The sequence below is a fragment of the Myodes glareolus genome, chromosome 16 (assembly GCF_982192425.1).
Source record: "Myodes glareolus chromosome 16, mMyoGla1.1, whole genome shotgun sequence".
Classification (NCBI taxonomy): domain Eukaryota; kingdom Metazoa; phylum Chordata; class Mammalia; order Rodentia; family Cricetidae; genus Myodes; species Myodes glareolus.
In genome coordinates this window covers 28,320,810-28,348,239 of record NC_142041.1, presented here as the reverse complement: position 1 = coordinate 28,348,239, position 27,430 = coordinate 28,320,810, and the positions used below count along the sequence as shown (strand labels likewise).

The window sequence follows — 27,430 nt, the reverse complement described above, 5'->3', positions numbered from 1 at the left end:
GTGCTGCAGGGATTCCTAGGCAGGAGTCCAGGGGCAGGAAACATGAAGATGCGAATCTTGTATGAAATTTAAGAATCTCCTATGTTGAAAGGAGCAGAAAACTAAAAGGCAGGAATAAAAACTGGAAGCACATTTACCACCAGCATGGGACAGAAGCCACGTGCATCTAATGCAGTTCACAAATCAGTAGCAGAAAGTACCGCATATTCATAAAAATAGGCAAGAGCTATGACAAGACCATTCACAAAAACGGAAGGGCTCATTAAGCATCTAAATACATTCAACTTTTATTTTTCAGTGCCGAGAATGGAACCCAAGGGCCTCATGCATGTTCAGCAAATGTTCCACGGCTAAGTCATATTCCTAGCCCAACCTTACTAACAAAGAAATGCAAATCAAAATTTATTAACGATCCAATGGGCAAGGAATTTGATTTAATTTTTATTTAGTGCTAATTCCCAGTCAGGGGCTCCAGCAAAGGGTCCCCCCACTTATCATTGCCTATCCACTCAGACAGGACATCTAGGGCAGGATACCACTGCAGGGACCTGCAGGTGGCTCCGTGTGTGGGCTTCCTCCCTCCTGTCACCTCCCAGTTCTGAGGCTTGAGGTAATTGTCAGCACTTCCCAAGTCCCACAATTTTATCTTGAAAGAGGAATAAAAACTATTACAGGGAATGATGCATATCAAGCCATAATGCCAGAGATAGGGATGCATCAAAAAGCATCAGTCTCCCGTCCTCTTTGTTCCATCCAAGACTAAATCCTAAGAAACAAATATTAGAGGTGGAAAAGATGGCTCATCGGTTAAGAGCACTTGCTGCTCTTGCAAAGGACCAAGATTTGGTTCCCAGCACTCACATGTGGGTAGCTCACAACTCCAGCTTCAGGGGATCTGACACTCTCTTCTGACCCCCACTGACACCTGCACACACATGGTGCACACACATACATGCAGGCTCATATGCAGATAAAATTAAATAAAGACACAAATAATCTTTTTTAAGATTGAAGAAGAGAGAAACCAATCTCTGGGAAGCACATATACTTTGAAGGCTGTGTACTGCAGCACCATTTAAGACCATGTGTGCATGCACACAGACACACAGACACACACACACTCATACAACACACACTTCCACAACTACAAATCACTCACATAATCAACAATTGATTATTCAAATAAAACAACAACCTAGTGGAATAGTGGGAAGTCTTTGTACACTATGTACAAAGGACTCCTAAAAGGCCTAGAAGGCTCTTGATAAAGAATTAAAGTGTGGGGGTGAGAACATATTTTGCCGTGTTTAAAAACAGAAAACAGCCCCCCAAAAAAAAACAAAGTGGGGGAGATTAGGATGCAGCGGGCAGCAGATGAGCGGGATTTACGTTTCTAGATGTTCGATGATAGCAATGTGACATGAGCAGGCATGCATGAGAGGGTGGGGTTATGGGTGATTTGTGTTTTCTTATTTTTATGTACATCTTCCTAATTCTCTATAATAAACACAGGCTACTTCTATAAGGAGAAATCATCAATTAGCTTTCTAAATGCAAATTCTCCAAGTGTGAAACCATAAGTGTCCTGGCTAGCTTTTCTGTTGCTATAACAAAACATCAGACAAAAAACAGTACAGGGAAGGGCAGAATTTACTTGACTTATCATTCCCCGTCCCTGTCCATCGCTGAGGGAACCCAAGGCAGCAGCTCAAGGCGGGAACCTGGAAGCAGGAACTGAAGCAGAGACCACGAAGGAACACTGCTAAAGGCCTGCTCAGCCAGCTTTCTTATACGAGCCAGGACTACCTGCCCAGGGGTGGCACCACTCACAGTGGCCTGGGCCCTCCACACCAATCATTAATCAAGTCAAGAAAATGCCCCGCAGACCAATCTAATGGAGAGAATTCCTTAATTGTTGTTCCCTTTTCCCAGGTGACTCAGTTTGTGTCAAGCTGACAGAAACAAACCAGCACAGCTCACTTAGTATCGGGATCTTGTTTTTCTTTTTGTCTGTCTGTGTTGAGGTGGGGGTGGGAGTGTCCAGGCACCTCTATGTTCATGTGCATGAGTGAGGGCATATATGCCTGAGCCCAGGGACACGGGTCAGATGGCCACCTCGGATACTGGTGCTCAGTATCATCATTCTACAAACGTGGTCTCATGTTCACCACCATATATGCCAGGCTAGCTGGTCCTCCTGTCTTCCCTGCTCATCCTCCTGTATGATGTTGGGATTACAGAAGTGCTACCAAATCTGTTATTACATGGGTTCTGGGAAAACTCATTTCACATAGCAGGTACTTTATCCTTGAGCCATCTCTCCAGCCCAGATGGCTTTGCAAATATACAAATGATGTCATACAAGTGTGCTTCCTTTTCTGACTAGGAAATGTCCAAAGTAGATACACAATGACCCATAGTATTGCCTTGGCAAATGTCTCCAGAGAGCCACTATCATGACACTTAATGACACCCTACCATTCTTTTTTATTGTTTTTATTGAGCTATATATTTTTCTTTGCTCCCCTTCCATCCTCTACCCTCCCCTTCAACCCTCTCCCATGGTCCCCATGCTCCCAATTTACTCAGGAGATCTTGTCTTTTTCTACTTCTCATGTAGCTTAGATCCATGTGTGTCTCTCTTAGGGTCCTCACTGTTGTCTAGGTTCTCTAGGATTGTGATTTGTAGGCTGGTTTTCTTTGCTTTATGTCTAAAAGCCACTTATGAGTGAGTACATATGATATTTGTCTTTCTGGGTCTGAATTACCTCACTCAATATGATGTTTTCTAGATCTATCCATTTGCCCACAAATTTAAAGATGTCATTGTTTTTTTCTGCCGTGTAGAACTCCATTGTGTAAATGTACCACATTCTCCTTATCTATTCCTCAGTCAAGGGGCATTTAGGTTATTTCCAAGTTCTGGCTATGACAAACAAAGCTGCTATGAACATAGTTGAGCACACGTCCTTGTGGTACAATTGAGCATCCTTTGGGTATATACCCAAAAGTGGTATTACTGGGTCTTGAGGCCACCCTTCCATTCTTATGTGCCTATGTTCTTCTTTCTGGAAAGGGACTCATGGTTCCAAGGGCATGCAGGTCTGCCTTCAAAGATCGAACCAAAACATGTGTGTGATTTTCTCCAATAACTCGGGTTTCTGGTAGAGTCCACCTGCCCAGGGCAAAATATCTTTTGGTGGCTCTGTTTTGTCTCCATGGTGGTCTCTGCTTGAATTCCCTGCCTCAAAGACCAAAGTCAGTGTCCTCCTCCAGGCCAGGAACTGCAGCACCACCCTGTCTCTAAACTGCCTCTTAGGTCTTTATGGGCAAGGCAAAAATTCCACTTAGATTCTCCCATCTGGCCAGGCAAAAGGCCTCCTTGGCCATATTCAAGTCATCCTCATCTGAGTATTCTTCTCCGCTGGGCCTTTGGGCTTTGAAGTCTGTCATTGCATTTCCTAGGTTTACTGTAATCAATTGCCAATATTCTGAGAAAGCTTCCCATCACCTTCTGTCCATCCCTCTTCCTGTGCCATCCCTACACAATGTCTGCTCACCTGGGATGCCTCGTTAGCATCCTAACTGGCCGGCTCAGTCACAGCCCCATGGATGCTCCCTCTTAGTAACTTGCCAACTCCAGACCCTCAGCCAGTTCCTTGCCTATGAATCCCCACTGGCTCCCACTGGAGTCTCTGTCCATGTCCTGGACAGAGCCTGGTTCTATACTGAGGTATCTTTGCCTCTGTAGCCATAGACCATAAGTCAGAAGTGCTTTTGTCTTACTTTTAGTTACTACTCAGCCCTAAATTTCTTTAACAGCCACTGCCTCTCCTCTGGGGCTCCCAGATTCATGGGTGAAGGGTCCCCACAGACCTGAAGCTCTTAGCTGTCCTACTGTCTGCCACCTTCACAACTCTGAGCGTAGATTGCATTCTTGGGTGGTTCACAGCTTCTAAAGAAGAGAAATGGTCCTTCTAATTCACGTCTAACTTTGTCCCTTCTCCGTGGTTGGCATGGTTTCCTTCCCTCCTGTCCTACACGATGTTTCACTGCCAGCTGCTAAAGAAGAGCACGGGGGCTGAGGGTGTACTCAGGAGAGTGCTAACCTAGATGTATGAAGCCCTGAGTCTAGTCCCCAGCATTATATAATCTGGGCACGGTGCCACACATCTGTGATCCAGGCACTCTGGAAGTAGAGGCAAGAAGGTCAAGAATCCCCCACTCCTGATATTTCTTCTTCATGATTTCCCATCTCTCAACTCCCACCCTGCTCTGTGGCTATGACCTTGATCCATTCAAACTGAGTCCAGTTCTGCACAGAGGCCTCTCTCCTCTGATGGCCACGATCCTCAGTCTGAGCTATTTCTCCCATGTTTGGCTACTACCTGACTCTATGCTTCTCTTTCCACGTCCTTTCTCCTCCTCCTCCTCCTTCATCTCCCCACCCCTCTGATACAGGGTCTAAACTCCACCTAGGGCGACCTTGAACTTCTGATTCTCTTCCCTCTGCTTCCAGTGAGCTGAAATTACAGATATGAGCAACACATTGGGGAGGTGTGGAAGAACCTGACTCGTTATGAACGGTGGGACTCCTCCACACACTGACTTAGCAGACTCTTGGGCAGAGGTCAAGGCTGAAGAGCTGACTGTCGGATGATTGGATACTGTCTGCACTCTCTCACTTCTCAGCACAGTGCTCAAGATTCACACACAACCCTTCAGCTCCTGACCCCACAGCTGCCCACCTCAGGGTAACTGGACATCCTGAGACTCTGTCCCATAGATCCTGGACACTTGTCATCTATGAATGGTACAGGAGAAACTGGCCCATACACTCCAGGGATGAAGACTGGGCCTGATGCCACCAGCATCAGCTAGTGCTGGTCCACAGTGGTCTCTCAGTCATTGCAGAAGGGGAGGGGGAGGGCCTTCAAGGAGTTCAAGGTCAGTGGAAGAGGTTCTCTTAGAATGCCTCCTGGGTCACAAGGGGCTGGAACTCTTCTCAGTCCCCTAGAGCTCATTGACTTCTTCTTGTCCTCACACAGTTGGCTTCTGGGGCCAAGCAGTAGATAATATATCACGCCATAAGAAAAGAATCTTGAGAAATGAGGCAAATGGAAGAAAAGGAAATTTGTTTTCTAGCTCTGACATCTGCAATGATAATCCTGCTAGTTTAGCATTAGTAGCAAAATCTGGCTACACACAGACACACGAGACACACACACACACACACATACACACACACAAGATACACACACACACACACACACACACACACACCTGAAAGGTTCAGGCAAAACTCAGAGTCCTTATGGACAATCTCTACTGAACACTTGCAGTTTAATATCTTCTGACCTGAAGAGTCCAAGAATCAGCAAGCGTCCCTAAATGGTCCATCTTCTCTATCTTGTTGAGGAGTCACGGAGATTTTTGCAAAGTAACCTTTACAGAATCTATACAGTCCCTAGGTCCCAACTCGCCTTCCTACCCAGTTTAGCCTTTTGTTCAATGCAGCAAGGCCAGCTCTATACACCTTGTTCTTTGTGAACTCAGAGGAAGTCCAAGGATTCTCACTTTCACATTTGAAGGTCCCATCCCCACCCTGAGCATGCGTGCGTGGGACTCATAAATGATCAAGTTTCCTAACAACCTGTGGGAGCATGGCCAACCCTCTACAGACAGCAGGGAATGACGTACCAGAGAAACACATTGTCTGGCTATGTGACCAAACACTAAGAGCATTGGTGCTTATGGGGTGTGCTAAGCATGGTGGGAAGGAGGCCAGTGCGGGCTGGATGCTGATGTTGTCCCAATTTCAGAGAGAGGGGTGGGAATAGTCTATTTCCTGCTTGTCGCGGGTGGAGCAGGGGCTAAGATTGAAGGCTCAGATGACTGGAACGACTGGGGAGGGGACAGCCGGAGTGTCATCACTTCACACAGGCAAGGGTCTGCCCGCTCCTGTGCTGGGTCACAGTTGCCAGGATGGCCATATCCCAAGTTTTTGGAGGACAGTGTTTGCTTCAAGCAAGAAGACCTGCACCAGAGACAGCCATCGCCGCACCTACGCAGGGGCAGGACCACTTCTCTCAGTCTCGCGATCCCAGATAGCTTATCTCCGAGACTCAAGATGCTAGGCTTTCAGGTACCACTCAGCTTCCACTATGCAATTAGAGTCAGTCACCAAAGGCCTCAAAACTTCCTTGTTGGCTTCCTTGCTTGTTGTGTTGAGACAAGTTTTCTCGAAACAGACCAGGCTGGCCTTGAACTCAGCAGCCTCTGGGCTCAGCCTCCTAAGTGGCAGGATCACAGGCTTGCACCACCGCCCCTTTTAAACCGCCTTCTCTTACATCTGAGCCACCCACAAAAACCTTCCTGGGATGAAGCATTTGTTTGTTCTGTTGACCTTAAATCTATGCTGACTCCTGACTTCTGCCTTTTCCAGGATAAAAGACTCCAACTGCCCATTTTCTTCCCTAAAAGGTAAATTCCGACTTAAAAACAAGAATAGATGGCGCAATCTTGACATCTCCTGCCCTATTTCTTCTTAAAACTGAAATGAGACCTACTTAGGCCCTATTATCTCCACTGTGCCGTTTCCCCTGCGACTTGCAGGGTCCCTGCCTCTCACAGAGGTGGGTGCTGCACGGTGGGGCCCTCACAGCAATGCTGTGGCCTGGCTTTTGTCATGAAAGGCTTTTGGGGTTGCTACCTCAGTCAAGCAGAAGATAACCTAGAGCCAGGCACAGCAGTGCGGGCCTGAAATCCCAGCTACTTGGAACCATAAGACAGGAGGATCACAAATTTGTGGCCAGTTTGCACGACTTAGACATATTTCAAAATTTTAAAAGCTTTATTGCTTGTTTGTGTTTAAAGTCAGAGGAGGCTATAGCCTAGTGGTAAGCTATCTGCCTCCCATAAATGAGATCTAGGGTCCATCCCCAATTCTGGGAAAACGAATCATTTAGAAACTGCCTTTCCCTTTCACGGCTATGGAAACTGAGGCAAAACCCCACCAAAACTAGAGCACGGGACCAAGTGCTCCCAGCCCCAGGCCTGGATTCTGAATGCAGCCCTCCCTTGCCCACAGCTCCCCTAAGCCATTATAACTCTCTTTCACCAAACACCCAGCACTGAGTCTTTTTTGGTAAAAATCCAATTTAGTCTTTATCCATCAACTTCTTTATCAGAGCTGTGTGAGAACCACTGTATTGCGCGGCTCAGAATCTCTTCCTTCCAAATGCATTTTCCAAATGGCTCATCATTCTCTGCCCGGAGAAGAAGCAATCTGAGGCAGGCTGCAGCAGGGCTGGAACCTGGCAGTTCTCAAAAGCAAAACCATCCGTCGCCCCAGCTGGGGAGCCAGGACTCCATCCTTCCCAGGCGGGCTGATTAATCACAAGAATCCAAAATGACAGCGGGCCCCAGCGGCTCTGCTGTCTCTAAACCCAGGCTCTGCTCCCACAGAGGGGTCATGGGAGTGGGAGGTCCTGCACACATCTCCCACCACACCCGTGTTAACAGAGACAGGCGCTGGGGATTGTTCCCCTCACCCCTCATCTCAGAGGGAGGCCTCCTGCGATGCCAGCCTGGCCGCCCACCAGCCCGACAGGAGGAACAGTCCCGGAAGTCGATGCCAGCCTCTGCCTTCAGACTCACAGGCAGGCCTGGCAACCTGTCTTCTTGCGGCTTTTGTCCACATTTACTCTAGCCTGGGCCATGCTCCCCTGCTTCCTTCATCAAGAAAGCCATTAAAAGAAGTTTGAAGCTCATTGCCTCCGTTCTGTCCACCTACAGACCCGACTTCGAGTAAGCTTAACTTCACTCCTGGGCCCTCTTCAGGCCTTGAGTCATTTTTCCATTGTTGAAATTAGAATGTTCCCCGGCAGACTCTCTCTGAATCAAATAAGGCTGGTCCTGCACCCATTCAATATTTCCCAGGCATGACTGGTTGTGCCTGGATCCATCTCTCCTAGCCTCTTAATAACTATTCATCCCCCTGCTGTTAGATAGAGAAGCAGGATGAGTAAGTTCCAGAGTTTGCAAGTCACAGGGCCCGTTCACAAACATGGCAGATAGAGCCTGAGCCAAATCCCAAGTCTGTCTAGCCCATCCTTCTTCCCCTGCGCCCTAAGCTTTGTAATGTTCCCGAAGGTTACTTGCTCAGCTTCCAGGTGACGAGGGTGTGTGTTCCAGCAAGAAGCCTCTTTGCTGCCAACACTAAACTAGGACACTGAGGAAGCCCTAGGTGAGCCCTGCCTGGTTAAACAAGTGCTTTCGAGGCCCATGGTCCAAGGATAATGGCCTTCTAGGTCTTTCCTGCAGCTTATCACTAGGTGCAACCACGCCTGAATGGCCCTCACACGAGTCCCCTGAAGTCCTTCCTCCTGACCTTGGCCCGCTAGCTCTTTCCTCCAATAGGTCTCTTCCTGCTCTCTCTCTCCTTCAAAGCCAACTCACAGGTCACCTGCTGTGAGTCACCTCTCCTTCATGCACAGTCCCTTCAAAGAAAATATTCCCCTAACCTTGTCTCCCTCTCCTTGTGTTACGGTAGAGGCTCCTAGCTCCATACCGAGGCAGCATTGAAGCTAACAACACATCCAGCTTGGGTGGCCACGGCAACCCTGTGTCTCTTATGAAGATGTTCTCGGGAGCTGAGCATAGTGGTGCGTACCTGCAGCTCGAGCACTCAGAAGACAGAGGCAGGAGGATTGCTGCAAGCTTCAGGCTAGCCTGGTCTACATAGGAAGTTACAGATTGTTCAGGGCTATACAGCTAGACTCTGTCTCAACTAGACCAAAACAAAAAGATGTTTCAAACACCCTGAGACTCTTAGAGAGGGCTAAGTCAGTCAGTCTTTGTAGATAACTCAGGTGCATCTTACAGCTGTGACTTCTCATGACTCTCTGAAACTTTTCCTTTTTAAAAAATGATTCCACCAGGCCTGGAGGGCCACATCCCAGCACTTGAGAGACAGAGGCAGGCAGCAGCCTGGCTACGGAATGAGTTCCAGGACAACTAGGATTACACTAGGAAACCCTATCTCAAAATAAATAAATAAATAAAATTATTTGTTGTTTTTACTTAATATGTGTGTGGGTGTTTTGCCTACATGTACACATGTGTACCACATCATGAGGGCATCGTATCCATGGAAACTGGAGTTGGTTGTGAGCTATCATTGAGGACCAGGAAACAAACCTGAGTCCTTTGCAAAAGCAGTCACTGAGCCATCTCTCCAGCCTGGAAGCCTCGCTTGCTTGCTTGTTTTTTTTTTATTTGTTTGTTTGTTTTCCACTGTTTTGATAGAAACAGAGTCTCACTCTGTAGCCCACATTGACTTCAAACTCCTGATATCCTCCTGCCTCAACCTGCTCGGAACTCGGATTACAGGTGTGATGGCCTTTGTCCCCAGCACTCCCTCCCCGCTACAGTAACTCTATAAAGAATTAGGGACAGCACAATATTTCCCTTTGCACATGAACTCAAAGCATAGAGAAGTGCAGCTACTAGGTCAAGACCATCACCAGAGAACAATGGGTCAGGTGACTCTCGGTACATCCAGGGCACCATCCACTGAACTACCCTGCTTCTGACCTAAACAATTTGCCTCTGGATGCTAAAAAAATGTGTCTTCCCCCAGCCAGGACAGCAGATCACCTATCCCTAGCCTCAGACCCAGCAATCTGCTCTCTGTGAACGCCTCCTAACACCTTTCTCCATTAGCAGGCTCAGTTGTGAGTTTATCCTCAAGTGTTGCTTTAGCAATGTACTTAACACCACTCACACAGAACACATTTGCTTAGCAGCAGCAGCATGCCAAGGGCCACGCTAGGTGCCCAGGCAGAGGCTTCAGTCACATGCAAATGTTCCTGGCCACCTGCAGGCTCGAACCTGGGTGCTGGAATCCCTCGGGTGGAACAGGTGCCAGGCCTGCCTTCAACGGCTGGGCAAGCTCTCAGCTAAGGGAAAGGGGAGTAAGAGACAGTCACAAGCCTCCACAAGACAGAAATGTAGGGACCTTGCTGGAGATGATAGACTCCACGCCAAGGTGGGAGACACCACTGAGCTTCCAGAGTCTCTCCAGCAATTTCACCTAGAAATACCTCCAACCATAAAGTTCAGACCCAGGTCACAGACCCCCTACAGTCTCTAACACAGCCTCACTGAAGGAGAAGGAAGTGTTTTGCAACAGCAGTTTACATTTTCGATGCTCACACTGAAAGTTAGTGGCTGACGCCGGGATGAGGGCCCCTCATGCTCAATGCTTCAACGAAGGGTCCCTGTCAATCCTCACAATGGCCCTGCACGTTTCACCCCCATTTCACAGACAGAACACAGAGGCACAGGGACCAAGCAGGGCATACTACACAGGTAGCCTGACTCTGAATAACTCCCCACACTGGCCGACTATCTCCCTGCAGCCCACACTCTAGCAAGCCATCATAAACTTCTTAATCAGCCTCCCTTCAAGCCTTTAGCTGGCCCTCATTCATTTTGCAAGCATTTCCTGAGTATCTTTTGTGTGCGAGAAACTACGCTGGACACTGAAGGGAGCTGAAACAGACCGGTTCTCACCCTCTGGAAGAACGAAAACAGACCAACATTGATTGGCTAATCCAACAAGTGGCAAGCAACAACTGTACACGCACTAGTAGGGAACAGCCACAGTTCTTAGAGGGCTCGGGAAATGCTCAAGCTAGGCCCCAACGGAGGAAGAAAGGTGGCTGGGGCATTGCCGACAACGGCAGCTTGTGCAAAGGCCCTGTGCAAGAATGAGCATGCTCATCCAGGAGGCAGAAAGGACCGCATGGCTGGGCCCAGAGGAAGACGGGAACGGTGGTCTGCACTGGCTCTGGGAGTTGATAGAGCTGACCCTGGAGGGCCTCCAAGGTCATGGGGGAGTTCGGTTGCCAGTCCCAGAACAATAGGGCATCCCTTCAGGGTATAGCACAGGAAAACTCAGTAAGCAGTGGTGCTGATGCTGAGTGAAGAGGCCAGTAAGGGCAACCCCTGTGCCATCCTGCTGCTCGTGCACAAGGGAGCCATTCCTGGTCCACTTCCTTCTCCATGCGCCTTCTAAGGACCAGCTGCTTCTGGGCCATCTAGGCATCCCCATCCTCACCCAGGCCTTGGTCCTAGCTGTGCTTAGGAGGGTGATCCCAGATACATACAGGAGGCACAACTGTCGCCCAGGAGATGATCTGAGTCTAACAGGGGGCCAAAATCCTGGCACGAAAGTAAACACAACGGGAGGTGACAAGTTCTCCCAAGAGGTAAGCTCTCCAGGTGCAAGGGAACAGAGAGAGAATGTGTGTGAACCAGGTGTGTAGATAGATAGACTCAGTGAGCCGAGAGTGCGGAGCTGGGAGTGTGTGGCTGAGTGGGCTGGCTTGGGGGCGGGGAAGATGGAGATGAACTAGAGGGAGAACAAGCAGTTGGGGGTGAAATTCACCAGGGAAAACAACCTATCATCTGAAGAAAAACAAAATAAAACAAAACAAGAAAACGGATCTGGTTGGATGGGGGGAGCGCAATGGCACGGGAAGATGAATGTGGACATCTGTGCGCGGCTCAAATCTCAGCTCCTTTTTGGCTAGCCACATGAAATAAATCTCTTCACCTTGCTCTTCTCATCTGCGAGATGTGAGCAGGAATAGCCTTCTCCTCGAGAGACTGGCAGCTCAGTGAGTGACAGATGCAGCACTCCCCATGGTACCAAACAGGCGAGAAGGTACAAGGAAAAGGGGTGTCCTTCTTGCCCTCATCTACCCACCTGCTACTACATCGCCCCACTTCCTTGTCCTTGGTCGATGACAGTGACGGTAGAAGCTCCGTGACAGTTTCCTAACCTTCCTAAATTCCCAGAGTCCTTCAAGGATCTAGAAGGGTCCACTAGGCCCCAGTTTACAGCAGGGAGATGGGGACCGGCTCTCCCACCCAAGTCAAGGCATCCTCCAGTCTTGGCTAAAGGGGCCACCATCGTGGGCTCTGGTCACCTGCCGTAGAGTGAGACATCAGGTCCTGGAAGCCACTCTGGGCCTTCGCATAGAAGTTTCGGGGAATGGCTAGCTCCAGAAGCAGGCGGGATTTCTTTGGAGAACACAATGATGATTATTGTAAGTGTGGCTCCTGCTTTCAGAATCAGCTCCCTCTGAACCTATTCAAGCAGACCTTGAGCAGAGTGTGACAATATCGTTTTCTCTGTGCCCTTCCTGACCCCACTGCCCAGGAACAGCAGTAATGCGGGACTCCCCAGAGCCGCTGCTGGCTAGATTCCATCAGAATCCTGACCCAAGAGATGCTTGCTAAGTGGTGGGAGAAGGGGTCTTGCCTTAGCCAGCAACTGGCACCCCTAGGCACCTACGAAGATGGATCACTCCACTTGGTCTCCACCTTGGGTCTACTAATTTTCCAGACAACAGTGACGCCTCATCCTTCAGCGGCACAGTACATTCCAAGACAGCAGGAAAGTAAAAACCGGCCAAACAACCCCCAGTCTGTCCAAACAGCATCACAACGGCCACACCTTTTACTTAGATAAGAATGCTCTGATTCAAAACCATCTCATAACTGACTTTTGTTTGTACATGGTCCTAACAGATTTGCTTATTTAATGGCATCTAGATCCATCACCAGCACCAGGGAGATGATGGCTTCCTAACCCTGCTCCCTCGGTTTCTGAGTCAGTACTGACCACACAGAGGCACGGAGCAGAGGCTTGGCACCTGGAAGAAGTCTTGCTATTCAGGGGGTGCCCAGGCTTGGCACAAGACCACCTGACTCACCCAGACTGATGATTTGGCTTCATTCCTACAATGTTTCCTGGGACCAGAGCCCAGCCCCACCTCCATTGGCGCAGTGTGGTCTCTGGAAGTGTGCTCAGGATATCAGAACCCAGCTCCTAAGTCTTCTTTGAAGTATTGCTCTAATAAACCGAGACCAGAGAACCTTTCTACAATCCAGGCAGATTTACCTGCCCCAGGTTGGGCTGGGCATTAAAGGACGCTACATGTGTTGTTCAGGGGAAAGGAAGATGACATTAATTTGGCCTGTCATTCCCTGTTGGAACATCCAACACATGCCCTTTCCTCTCCCCACGACCCCTGAAGAATATGTAGACTGATCAGCAAGCTCTCCCCAATGTATGGCACCCAAAGTTTACCACCAACTTATTACACTGGCATTCGTGAATCCCAGAACCAGGGAGCTGGAACCAGGTTTATAGACCTGTTTGCTTGTTTCATGGATATTTTTGGAACTCCTGTTCTATAGATCCAGACCTGAGATGGTACCAGGGCAGGGAATGTGGAGTTTTCGGTGCTAAGATAGTTCAGAGAGGCTCAGTCCAAGCTGCTGGTCACAGATAGCAGAGAGGACTTGTCAACAAGGTCAGCCACTGATGGTCCAGCAGGATCCAGCTCACTGGCCCTGTCTGGGACTCCTCCTCCCATCTTCTCAGACTGGCACACCTGTGCATCCCTAGACCGTCAGGTAACCAGGGGAAGGCGTTTCACCAGCCTCCCAGCTGGGCCTGTTGGTAAATAACCACAAGGAAGAAGTAAACAGAGCAGCAGGTGCAAGGCTTGTGCTTCTTGGGCAACTCTGCCTGTTCCTGCTCTCACCTTCTTGGAATCAAAGCACTGAGAGGTGAGAAGTCAGGTTCTGCTCAGATACGCTGGGAATGGCCAAGCAGGGGAAGGTGTTCTGCTGTAGCCTCAGTGGGTTGTTATGGGTGAACCACACCACATGTGACTGTGACTTAGGCCTGGGACACAGCAAGTTCCCGAGGGCAGTACCTGCTTCTCATTGAGGATTACATCACAGAGCCTGGTGCAAGGTTCTCCCCGTCAGGTGGGTGTGGTATCAAGGCCCCAAGGCAGGAACAGACCTTGTTGTGGTGCCAATGAGGTGCGCTGATTGACACCTTTGTAGGAACCCAAGGTCAGCATGCAACCTCCTGGGAAGATTCTAGGGCCACTCTTCAGGCCCAGCATGGAACCCCCATCTGAAGCGGACAGTCTTGACTCTCTACCCAAGACTTCTGAGAGTGGCTCCTGAGTAACTGCTCCCACTCAATTGTCCTCCCATGCCTCCGCTTTCCATAGGTATGAGAACAGTACCATGGTCTGAGCCTTCAATTTTGTTATTAGTATATATTCAGTGTGCAGAGCGATGTGTTTCTAAGGACATCTTAAAATTCAGGCACAGCCTGTACTTCGGCCAGGCTCCCCATCTGTGCCCTCGCTATTCTACCCTCATCCCAAAGCCTCTTCTTTCATCTCTCACAGGTATAACCTGAGATCTCTGGCATCTATAAATTACCCCTTGGCACCTTCCTGAAGGACCCCAATGGCAAATGTCCACGACCCTGTGCTCCTCCGTATTTCCTAGACTCCTTTGAATTGGGGAGAGGGAATAACTGTTTCTGGTCTGGTCAAAGGTAAAGGACCAGAAATCATACATGTTACTTGCAAGTGAAGACAACCAAAACCCAATCCATATATAAGACGCCAGCGCACACAGTGCCTTCCTGAGGGTTTTCCTTGACACAGCGCGAAAACAGCCTGTATCCCTTATGTTGCTTCTTGGATGAGCGTCAACAAGAAGGGTCTCTGACACACAGGACTTTGAGCTAAATATGCAGCGGTGATTCCAGGACTCGTTTGTTACTGCAGCATCACCCAGTCCTCCCTAGCGGAAGATATACTTCCCGAGTATGTATTCGCTCAGCAGGAATGTTCTCATTGGTCATTTTGAACAACCATCTCTTAAGTTCCCTGCTAGGATCTCAGGCTTCAGTGTGGGATAATGTGTTCTCTATGCCTGTAAATAGGGCGGGCCAAACGCATGAAAAGGCCCCTTTAAAGGCAAAGGCCCATGAAAATCTACCCCAACATCAAACTTGCACTGAACAGGTTTATCAATCTCTCCCATCTCTTTTCTAAAGGATTTTGGAGACAAAGAAGGTGTGTCTGTGGGTGCCTGTCCAGGCTGAGGAATTGGTGAGGAATGGGTATAATAAAGATCTTGGTCCATTTGGGGAATGGGGGCTCAGGAACTGGTAGTGGTGGGAGCTTCAGAATATAGTACCAACTTGGCAGCAAAGACCATTCTGGTTCCTAAAGTCACTTACACCCTGACATGAGAAGATAAAGGCCCCAGGGTGGTGGTCCAGGGAAACCATCCCACAAAATCCCAGCTCATCCAGGCACAGTTCAACTGTGCAACCATTCACTCAGGCCCATGGCATGCCCAGCTCTGCCAGCCCCCAAGAATCAGACTGGCCCTGCCTGCAAGCAGCTACAGCCCTGAGAGGTAGGACGTGTGTTGGATGTGGCTGTCACATGAGAGAGAACAAGAGCTGGGATGAAAAGGGAACCCAATGAAGTCCTCAGTGTCCGCATCCTTTGTCCCCAACACCCTTCTCCACAATGGAGTCGGAAAACAGCGCCTTGTGTTGACGTCATGTTTGAAGCTTCCATATGTGTCTGTGTTGACGTCATGTTTGAAGCTTCCATATGTGTCTTTCTCCTTCCTCATAGTGGCCCTCTGTGGTCAGCCTAAGAATCCTCACACGGTACCAAAATCACAGTGACAATATGCAACAACAGATTGCTAGCGCTCACTACATCCTGAGCATAGATGCCACTGAAGAGCTGTCCTCCCACTGCCTCCAGTGGCCAAGTGGGCTTCCAAGATCTCCACACAGGTAAGCAGCACGCAAACCCCAATCTCCTGACCATGAGCCTAGCCTCACTCAACAGGTATCAAGTAAGAGCCCAAGGTGCAAAGGCAGAGAGAGGTCACCGACCTTACCCCTGTCCCATCCTTGCCTCTCTTCTACCAGGGACAGAGCTGTCAAGAACACACGCTCCTCTGAGTCCCTTTCTGTACCTCTCCTGTCCAGCCAGGTCTCCATGCCACACTTTCCCTCTCTCCTCCTTCTGCCTCTGCCTCTCCACCCGTGTTGAGACCCCAGCCTTTCTCCCTTGGGTCAACTATACAACAGTTTCTGGGTCTCCAGGCTTCCTCTATCCACAGTCAGCCTCTGCTTTCCTACCAGATCACTAAAGTCTGGCTCCTCACATCCCACCCTTCTTTAAGGTAGCCACGCCCATCCTGGGCGCCCTTTCTTCCCATAAGGCTTGTCCTACAATGCCATATCTCACACCTTGCTGCCTCCATGCTTTAACCCTGAGAATCTTCCCAGGGCCCAACCCCCACTTCCCCTATGCCTCCTCTGCTCTCTGTGCTGTGTTCCATTCACCGTATCCAAGACCTCCTCCAGAAGTCTCCCCGAGCACAGCCATGATTGCTTTTTCTCAATGTCCTCAAGTCTGTTGTCTCTGCTGTCAGTTTTGCATTTCCCATGAGCCTGCAGGTACAGGGAGGTACCTGACCTCTGTTCCATCCCTCTGTCAGGGACAGAGCTGCTAAGAGCATGTATGAAGAGCATCATCTGACCCTCCTGACACCACACCCCTTTATCCAGCTCTGAGTTCCTAGTAGGTCCAAATTCCTCTCGACTCTGTATTCCTGAGACTGGGTGTCGATAACCTCCTCTCTCTCTCTCTCTCTCTCTCTCTCTCTCTCTCTCTCTCTTCATGACAGGCTGGTACGTGGCACTGGCCTGGCACATCAATGCTGTGTGATTGCCTAGCAGATGAACTCATGACCCAGTTTGTGCCAATGCTATAAGTCTAGAACCTCTGCTGGAGCATTTGGGAGACACCATTATTCATGCTGGATTTCCTGAGAGTGTGCAAAGCTGCAGTTGTGTGAGGCCATCTGCCACCACTCGGGACAGCATGCCTCACTGCGAACTAGCAAGGGACCAGAGCCAAGACCCAGAGAGGAAGGCATTTTTAAAAATCTCGCTGTGCCTCTGGATGCAGACATACCCGAACACAGCTCACTCCAGGTTTTGTTCAGTAGTATGAACTACGAGAGTCTGGGTTTCTACAAGAGGAGCCCGAAGCCTGGAACCTACTAAAAGCTGCACAATGAGAGTATAACCGCTCAATGTAAGCCAAACCTAAAACGGCTCAGTTCATCCTTCCCCCACCCCACCCCAGAAGAATTGAACCTGGAGCCTAACACATTCTGGGCAAACACTTATTTTGAGACAAGGTCACACTAAGTTGTCTAGACTGTTCTGGAATTCACTCTGGATCCCAAGCAGGCCTTAAACGTATGCTCTTCCTGCCACATCCTCCTGAGTAGCTGGGATGGCAGCCTGTGCCACCAGGCTCAGATCTATCTGTTTTTATTTTTATTAATGGCTGCATTGGTAGAATTCACATACTGTTAGCGCTCACCTTCTGGAAGCGTGATTCCAGAATGTGCAGTGCGTCCCTCGGTTGTACAGCTGCCTCCACTCTCGTGTTCTAGCCTGAGCTGAGGATGACGGGGGTTCTCTCACCCTGCCCTTTCTCTGCTGTTCATAGACAGCTTACAACCCTCTGAGTCCCTCATACAACATTACGCGGGACCAGCGAGATGGCTTAGAGGAAAGGACACTTGTCGCAAAGCCTGGTGACCTGAGCTCAATCTCCAGGATCTACACAATAGAAGGACACAAATGGTTCCCTTAAGTTGTCCTCTGACGTCTTGCACATAAAAAAAAAGTACAGCGCACAGAGAGGAGGTAGTCAGCAAACCCGTTCAAGGCGGGGGCATGTAGGGCAAGGTGGGGGCATGCTGGCCAATCAGGGTGTATAAGAAGGCACACTCGTCAATCATTTGCACGTGCCGGCCTTTAAGTTGGATCCCTGCACCATCAGAGTGAACTTCCTGAGCGCTAACTGCACACTTGGCTTCTGTGCCTTTGTTTCCAGAACTTGATTTTGTTCTATTACAGTTTGGGTTTTTTTTTTTTGATAGTAACAAGTGAGAACACAGAAATTCAACAGCGGAGAAATGATGAATTTGTGTGCAAGGGACAGAATAGCATACAATCACTAAAAATCATATTTACAAATAGATTTGAAGACACGGGAAATGCGCATGAGCTAATGTCCGCTGAAAAAAAGAAAATATTAAAATGCACATGCAGTAGAATCTCAGGTGCATAGCACAGTAAACATTGGCAAATGGAATAAATAATCCTACTTATTAGATGCAATAATTTTTGTAAAGGTAGATTATGGGCAATTATTTTCTTTCTGCTTTTCTATATCTATAAATAGGCACTAATTAGATCGGACCCACAATCATTACTTTTAAGCATATTCCTTGATGATTATTTTCTTTTACTAATGTGACTACCAGAGAACTCAGCTCCTTTTCATCATAAACATAAGCAGTGCAATCCACTGAGCTCACTTTTGTATCTGGACTGCTTTCAGAGCAAAGAATCTGAGACTCCAAATGCTACATCCAGCTTTATCTGAAGGTGGGATCTTCAAAGCCTCTACATAGCTTCTGGTACTTCCTCTTGTCTACCCTTTCAGTGCCTTGATTATGTTTTTATTATGCATGTTCTCCTGGAATCCATAAACAAGTGTTTATTGAAGTGACCCAATGCCACACCAAAGAAGAAAAAGCCCGACAGTCATATGATCTGTTGTGATGCCTCACTGTTATGACCACGGCATTGACAGAGGCCTTGAAAGTTCTAGGCTGAACTTGGAATACCAGGTACCAGAGATGCTGGTACAAGTTCAAGGCCTGCCTGAGCTACTGAGAGAATTCAAGACCAGCTTGGGCAGCTTGTGGAAGCTCTATCTCAAAATGAAAATGTAGAAAGAGAGCTGGGGATATAGCTCAATGGTAAAGCCTTTGGCTACAGTATTGCAAAACAGAAAGCAGAAGTTCTGTTTTGCTCATCACAGGAGAGGCTCAACTAACATCAACACACACAGGAGGCAGGCTGGCCTGTGAGGTCAGATAACATACTGACTGTACCTTTCATCTTTTCTACAGGTGGTGGGGACTGAGTCCATCCTGGCTTCCTTTAGTCATTGACCATTGAGGCCATTTACTAACATCACATGTCAACAAAGCCAGGCAAGATTAGCCCACTACAGCCATCTTCTGACAAAAGGGACCAGCCGGCGAGTGTGAAGGCAGCTCTCACAGTCCACAAACACAGCCATCCCTCACTCTGAAATGATGAACACGGTTCAGATTGCCCTGGATCCACTGCAAGCTCTCTCATACACTGATTTTTCCTTCACTCTGGCTCAGAAAAAAAAAATGTTAAAGACGAGCTTACATGGGGCAGGGGAAGTAATTATAGCCCCTGGGCACTCTCCCAAATGTGATACCTCCTGCAAGAGATGATACATTGACTGTCAGCCAGAATTCCCTTTCCTAGTGGTAGCCTCCCTGACTCTCTTAGAGATTGTAAAACCAAGCAGGAGAAAGAAGCATTCTTAATATGTTAGCAGTGACTGAGTTATCCCCCCTAAAGCCACAGCGTCTCACTGGTGGATCCACACCAAATGAAAGTGCAGGAAGGGAGGCAGACTCGTGTATCGAGTGCTTACGGTGTGCCAGACAGAGCACTGGCAGTGAATGGAGCCTGCCGACATCTCTCTGTCAGTCCCCGGACGCCACCTGACAGAGGGTGTCTAACCACTCCACTGTTGAGCTATGGACACCTGCATTTATCAAGATTAGAGATTAGGTGCCTGGTTCAAGGTCATGGGTGGGCAGGGTAGGGGTTCAACCCCAAAGCCCCCAAGTCAGGCTCAGTTGGCACTAGGCTGGCACATGCTCCTCTCCTGTTGTCACCTAAATGTTCCCAACCAACTGAAGTGCCTCTGCCGCATCCTCTTGACTTTGGGCCATCTCACTTAGAAAGTCACCAAAATGTACTTGAAAAAAGAAGAAGAAGAAGAAGAAGAAGAAGAAGAAGAAGAAGAAGAAGAAGAAGAAGAAGAAGAAGAAGAAGAAGAAGAAAGCAGCTTTGGCCCACACCCTGCAACCAAGCACCCATCCCTCTGCTACCACGAGTGGATTCATAAGAAACTTCTCAGGGAGTCTTTTGAAACATTCTACAGGACATAGTCAGGATTCAAGCAGGGCTGCCCCTGTCCCCAAATGTTTTTGTCTCCAAAGAACCGGCCTTTCCTTGTCCCTTCCAGAATTATGTGTGGGAGCCACAGGAAAGGGTGCCAAGATATGCCTCTATATAAGTGAACAGCACTCTCTATTTAAGTGTGCCAGACCAGTACCCCGAAAGAACTTGAAACGCTCAGGTAAAATATGAGAGCGCCAGGAACGTCATTCGAAAGTGATTTCACACACGGTTAGCCCTGCACAGCCACCCAGCGTGCTTCTTCCTGAGGCAGAGGACGCCTCTCCGCCGGCAGCAACCTGCGCTCACCGCCACCAAATGCCACCGAATCCTTCACCTTTTATTTACAGAGCAGAACAGCAGGCTGCTTCATCAGTGAAGCGGGGGAGGCGGGGAATGAGATACAATCTACATTCTGCTCTTTTTCCGGGGTTATAAAAAAGAGGGGTCAGGCAGGGGAGGAAGCCCTACCCAGGTTACACCATGTAGCGGGATGCTCCTTCCTTGAGGGGTCTGTCCCGGGGCTCCAGCAGAGGCTAACCTGAGAGGAGCCCGGGAAGCCAGAGCCAAGAGCTGCACCTTGGCAGTGCTGGGCGAAGCAAGAGGCGCAAACAGAGCTCAAGGTAAAGGAAATCACTGCCCCCTTCAGGCCGCATCTCCCGAGGCTGTGACCAAAGAGAAGGGGCTCCTTGGGTCCTGAAAAACTCGCAAACCCGACCTTGCGCTCACTACTGATCACTCCTCCAGGCCCTCTCTGTGCCCTAGCCTCAGGGTGGGCTGTCAAGGTCTGAGCTGAGGCTTTTTGGAAACCTAGACAGAGGAAGTGAGACGGGGCCTTGGGATGGAAAGGTTTTGGTTCTCTAGCTCTGCTCAGAGGAGACCAGAGGGGAACCCTTTGCTACACTCCAAGTCAAGACTTGCACGACTCAGACGCCTCAAGTGTACACCTGCTCTGCTGTGCTTGCAGCTGCCGAACAAAAGTGGCAGCGCAGCCGGACACCACCACAAGTCCCAGGCAAGACCTGTCAGGCCACTCTATGAGCAACTAACCTTAGGCAGGGAGGGGGGAAGGGGAGTCTCCCCAAACCGCTGGAGCTATGGCTAGCGCTGGGTAGATTCCGGCAGCAGCGCTGCAGAGCCTTCGGCCCCAAGACTGCCCGTGGAGCGCGAGGTCTGAGCTGTATACACGCACCACAAGACCAGTCTTGCCCGGAGCTCAGGCCCTTAGGGTCCCGGAACCCCTTGGACCTTAAAGAGCGTCTTGGTTTTCTTGGGGTCTGGCAACGGGCCCCAAAGCCGGTCCAGTTGTGGCTGGCCCAGTTTATAGTCAATGCGCCTGTTCTTCCCACTTGGCACCCCACGACCCTAGGAGCTGCACCTGGACGGGGACAACCACCTCAGGCCTTTGGGAGTCCAGCCATACCGTCTCTACTTCTCTGGTCAAAGGAGACCCCATTCTGCACCCACCCACACACACTCCCAGAGGTGGAAGGTTCTCAAAGATCAGGGTCCCATCTGCACCAGCCAAGCCCAGTGGGACCCTGGTGGGCACAGTTCGCGGTGCCCTCAGCTAGCGAGGATCGGACAATCGCAGCTTCGCCCCTTCCTCGTCGCCCCCAGCCCCGACGGCACAAGCATCCGACACTCACCTCGGTGTCATAGAGTCGTAGGTCCAGGAAGTAGGGGCGCAGGAGTGACTCGTTGCGGATCTGCTCGATGGCTAGCTCCACGGCTGGAAGCACGCCGCGCCCGATGCTGCCCTTGGCCACCTCCTTGGTGAGCGGCATGAGGCCCATGATGGAGAGCGGCGGGCTGCTGGGCGGCGGCCGGGGGGCGCCCCGCGCCCAGCCCCAGGCCCCGGACGCCAACGACAGCAGCAGTGACAGCAGCAGGGGCAGCAGCAGGCGCGCGGGCGGCGGCGGTGGCGGCGGCCGGGGCTGCCCGGAGCTTGGCGGGGAAGCCATGCCGCGCCGCGGGCTGCGGGCGCCAGCTCACTCGGCCCGCATGGCCTGGCCCGGCCCGCCGCCCGGCGCCGAGCTCTGCCCGCGGCTCCCGCGCAATGGCGCCGGCACGGGCCCCGGCTCGGCTCCGGCTCCTGCTCGCTTAGAACGGCCGCGGCGGCGGCGGCGCCCGTGACGGATCAATCACGCCGGGAAGGGGTGGGAGCCAGCGGAGTGCGGGAGGCGGGGAGCCAGCGAGCGAGCGCCGAGGGGGCCGAGTCTCCGCGCGCCTCTCTCCAGCGCGGCCGCCCCGCACCCGGCCGCCTCCTCCCGCCCCCGTGCGCGATCGCAGCACTTTCCTGCCCCGAGCTGCGGGCCGGCGGACCCTGGAGTCCAGCCGGGGGAGGGAGGGCGGCGGGAGACGCGCAAGGCGAAGGCGAGGCTGCTGAGCGGCGGCTCGGGCCGCCTCCGGGGACAGGGACGGGCCGTGTGCGCCGGGGGAGGGGGAGGCGCCGGCGCTGCGGCGGCCGCGGGGAGGGCCGTGCTCCCGGCACACGCACACTCGCACCCGGGGCGCTGTGCCGCGCCGGCTGCCGAGGCCGGCTGACCCCACCGGTAACCTGAGCTCCGGAGCACCGCGGTTTCGGGAATCGCGACCCGGAGCTGCCTCGCGCGGGGCCGCGGCCGCCTCGCCCTGCGCTTCCTGTAGCACCTGCAAGGTGGTTGGGTACTGCTTTTCCCAGGTCTAGGCGGGCGAGTCGAGGGAACGAATGTTCCACAAAGGTGTCCTAGGGGCACCTGCAGCCTGCGCTCTCCTGTGCTTACTGCCGCCGCCGCACTTGGGGCTCTTGATCCAGCCTGGAGTCCTTTGCCAAACCCAGGCCAGGGCTGAGATCCGAGTCCTACGTATACTACCGCCCCCTCCAGGCATTTGACCTCCCAGTGTCCCCAATCCCAGAGGGCCCCGCCTTAAAATTCTCCCCTGGGTGGGAACTCTGTCTTCAGGCCCAAGAAGCACTGCACACCCCTGGACCTGGCTCGCTTTCTCTGTCAGTTGGCATAGGCACACTGGCTAACCTCAGGCAAAGCAGTTCTGGGCCAGGTGAACCTGAGTGACCCCCGTGTGCCCATGAACCATGACAGCTGTGCACACTAACCTGCAAATTCCAGCGTCTGATTAATGAGAGGATATGTCATGTAACAAAACAGCCCATCCAAACTCTGGACCATATGTACGACCTTGTAACAAGGGTGGGAGTTTAACCTTCAGCAAGTGCTCTCACCAAGTGTATAATGCAGTCCTCAGAACAGCCCTATAAACAATAAACTGAGTCTCGCATCCCTACTTTACAGGAGAATGCACCGGTGGAGTTAGTAGCCACAGAGCACTCTTCTGCACCCTGTAGTTGGAAAGTCCCTCCGGAAGGAGGGCACCGTGCTCTCGGCAGCTCTGGGTCCGATTCCTCCACACATTTGGTAAGGGTTTATCTAAATGCTTACCTTGAGCGAGGCGTGCACACTGAAGCCTGGAGTGTCAAGAAGTAGAGCCCAGCCTGAGCTAAGAGGATGGGCAGGACCTTGGACAGCTCCAGCGAAAGTGAGGCCAAGTCAGCCCAGCCCTATCTCTTTCTAGGTGTCTGTTTCCTCCTTCTGGGCTGGAGGTTTGTGCAAGAGCACAGTAGATCCAAGCACCCCAATCTCCCAGCCCCCCCTAAAAAATAGTTCATACCGCACCCCAGACACTCCATCAGGTGTCTTACTGACGGGAAGAGATCTATCTACTTGCCTTACTGTCTGGCTCCAGGCCAGGTTGTGACCTCATGTCGCACTTTGATTGTCTGTGCATCCCTCTGGCTCTCAGTTCATACCACTGCGGATAACTGGGTCCTTGGTATTCTCCCTGGTTCTGAGTTCCTGGTTCAGTCAGCAGCCCAGCATCCAAGTTCTTGTAGAGGTAGAGCTGGCCTGCTTTCAGTTAATAGCCATTTCTCCCTTCTACTACATTCCAACTGGGAACCCTCTTCCATGCTTGGCAGGATGACACAGAGTGAAGAAAGAAACCCCAGTCACTGTCCTTGCTGAGTTGGTGCTCTGGTTGAGAAAGAGAGACAGTATCTAGGAATAAGAAAACATTTCAGGGTGCAGGTTTGAGGGGAAACCCACTGGGTGGCAATAAAACAGCAGGAAAGAGGATTGAGACAGGTAAGGTCAGGCTAAGGTCCAAAATAGAGAGTTCAGGGAAGTGCTCACTACAGTGACTCCTTAAACAGAGACTTGAGGGAAGTAAGACAGATGGACAGTGTCCCATGAGAGGTAAGGACACAGAATAGGGGGGCAGAAGGGAGCTTGGCATGTTTGAGGACAGTCAGGAGCCAGGGTAGCTGGCACAGGGTGAACAAGGCCAAGAGTGGAATGAGCCAAGGTCAAAAATGGGGGAGATCATTCGGGGCCTCGGCGCTGTGAGGACACTGGCTGCACTTGGCAAAATGGAGAATTACAGGAACCAGGCCATGATCTGAGCTATGTGACCAGGCTACTCTGGCAGCAGAGTGAAGATCCATTAGGCAGAGGAAAGGGCAGAGGTAGGCACAGCAGCTATTATATTCAGTGGCATGGCAAGAATCAGGGTAGAAGCAAAGGAGGCGAAAATGAGTGGAGTCATAATTGTTCTTAGGATTAATGGGGATCAAATGCGCTGGCCAAGTCCCAGGGCTGTGGAAACTCTTGACTGTAGTCTTCTCCTTACAAGAAACTCAATAGAGACTCAGTAAGTCACATGCCTCAGGGTACCCCTCCAGAACCAGATGGGTGTCAGTATCAACTGGGTCTGCAATGCTTAAAGTCTCGGGGTCTTCCCACACCTGCTTCTCAGCAATCCTCTCATTCCCACCCTCCCCTACAAATAGACATTTGTCTCCAAATCCCAGACCAGGTGTCGGGCTATGCTGGGATAGTCCCTCGCTGGCTTTGTGGGGACTTGTGAACTCTGTGGTCCATAGGCTATCAGGGGGTGGAATACCCTTCTGAGCAGGATTCTGACCCAGGAAAACAACCACCCTCCACCTCCCCCCCCACACACTGTCTATTTTTGCCTCTATTAGTCTGGGAATCTTTTGCCACCTTGGTTGGGGGAGTTGAAGGCTGCCCAGCACAGCCTTCCTCTAAGACCTGGATCTAAACCTCCCCGCCTGCTTCCCCTTCCCGCCAGCGATCCAAGCCTGCCTCTACTTATTCCCAAAATCAGTAAGGCCCCTGTCACTCTTTTTAAACACTTTTTACATTTTCATTTAGATTTAAATTTTTTGTTGTGTAAACACAAGGATGCATGCACAGATGTGCACAAGTGTGTACTATGGCGCACCTGTGGCGGTCAGAGGACAGCTTGAGGAACCAGCTCTCTCCTTCCACCGTATGGGTCCTAGGGAAATGAACGCAGGCCATTAGGTTCAGTGACAAGCCACTGAGCCATCTCACTCGCCCACCTCTCACTCCTTTTCTTTAAGAATATTGACAAGCCACCCTTGCAAACATCTTCCATGGATCTGTGTTTACACTTGGATATTTCTTTCCATCAAGCAATTCAGCTGTTTTTTAGAAAGTGTGTTGTTTTACATTTCTTCTTCTTCTTTTTTTTTTTAATGGAGAAGCCGTGAGTGATGGCTCTGGAAAAGATTCCCTGAATGACTCTCGAGAGCTCGTTCCTTTTTTTCCCAAGGCATGTTTTTTAAACTGAAAAATTGGGTTTCAGGCATCAAATGTGGTCTAGTGACATCTTCGAGTAATAATAATAGCTGCCACTTACATTAACCACCCACCTGCTCTGTGCCAGACACCTTGAGATGCATCATCTGAGTCTTCATGGCAGCCTGGAAAATGGGTGTTAGCATCTTCATCTGTGAATAGAGGGACGAGGGTCTCTCTTGACTCGGCGGTGTCCTAAGGGCGGAGACAGTGACAGACACAAGTCACCCATACATCCCTGCTCCTGTGCTTGCCTCTCTGACACTCGCCTGTCTCTGAGGACACATGTCTATAGCTGATCAGCAACATTCTAAAGAGGCTAAGAACACCGTTGAAGGCCTAGGAGATGGTTCAGTTGATAAAGCGCTTGCTGCACAAGTATGGGGACCAAAGTTTGAAACCCCAGTGCCCATATTAAAAGGGTTAGAGAGATGGCTCACCTGTTAAGAATGCTGGCTGATATTCCAGAGGACCAGGGTCTGATCCCCAGCACCTATATGGTGGCTGATCTGTTCCTCTAGTTCCAGGGGCTCCAGTGCCCTGTTCTGGCTTCCAGGGACTCCTACATACATTTGGTAAACAAACATACATGCAGGCAAAACACCTACATATATGAAAATAAATTGAATAAATCTTAATGAATAAAATAAAAACGAGGCATGGTAATGCCCATCTTAGTTTTAGCAAGATAATCAGCGGGGCTCATTGGCTAGCTTATTTAGCTAAATCAGTGATCTCCAGAACTAGAGAGAGAGCTTGTTTTAAAAGGGAAGGTAGAGAGAAAAGGAGGAAGACACATGACATCAAACCCTGGTCTTCCAAACACATATGTATATATTCACAGAAGAGCTGAAACCAGCACTGACAAGTAGGAAGAAGAGCTGGCCAGGGGACTCTACTGAATGAAGGATGGGTCTGGGCCTCCTGACCTACCCAAGAAGGCTCTATGATGATAATGACCCCACTAATGCTTTGGGAGAGTAGTGTCCTTGTGGCTGGATCTCTCATCAGATCCAACATTGGTGACTGCATTTCTAACATATACAGTAATTCCTAATCAGACGGTTTCCAGAGGGCACAGATTGGCAAGATCTCAACATCCCTCTCTTTTAGAAATTCCAAAAATCTTAAGATCGTTGACAGCTGGGCAGTGGTGGTAAAATCCTTTAATCCCAGCACTTGGGAGGCAGAGACAGGGGGATCTCTGAATTCGAGGCCAGCCTGATCTACAGAACAAGTTTCAGGACAGCCAAGGATGCACAGAGAAACCCTGTCTTGAAAAAAAAACACACAGGAGGAACCAAGAATAGACAAGAGGTATGCTTTTTCCACAGAGCCTCAGGTGGGAAGACACTGAGAAAGCCTTTGGTGTGACCACCTGTCCAAGTCTGAGTCCCTCATTACCTTTAGGGGGCCATGGGAACTTTGGAGTAAGACACTCTGGGGTCCCTGTCTTTCAACCTTAGTGCATGCTGCAACTCCAGGTCAACCACATAACCTCCTGCCTTTTAGTTTGTACTCTGTGGAGCCAGAATGAGAACAGTTCCTTCTCTACAGGGTCACCATGAGGATTAAACAGTAACAACAGTTGTTACTCTGATCCCAGACACGTTGGCTGCTGTATTGAATTCCCTCAAGTGTGACAATGCAACTGTAGTCCTTAACAGAGCCCTAAGCACTTATTAGGAAAGAAATCAGGAATAATAAGGCCACCAAAGATGGC

The 27,430-nt window shown here is 50.3% G+C and overlaps 1 protein-coding gene across 1 annotated transcript in view; it reads right to left on the bottom strand.

Annotated features, from left to right (window-relative positions):
- Gabbr2 (gamma-aminobutyric acid type B receptor subunit 2) overlaps positions 1-22,005 on the bottom strand; it is a 353,494-nt gene extending 331,489 nt beyond the window's left edge. Inside the window, exon 1 of the mRNA XM_085677181.2 lies at positions 21,676-22,005. Coding sequence (XP_085533307.1) covers positions 21,676-21,990 — 315 coding nt within the window. The 5' untranslated portion in view covers positions 21,991-22,005. The remainder of the gene's footprint in view (positions 1-21,675) is intronic.
- Positions 22,006-27,430: the final 5,425 nt, after the last annotated feature.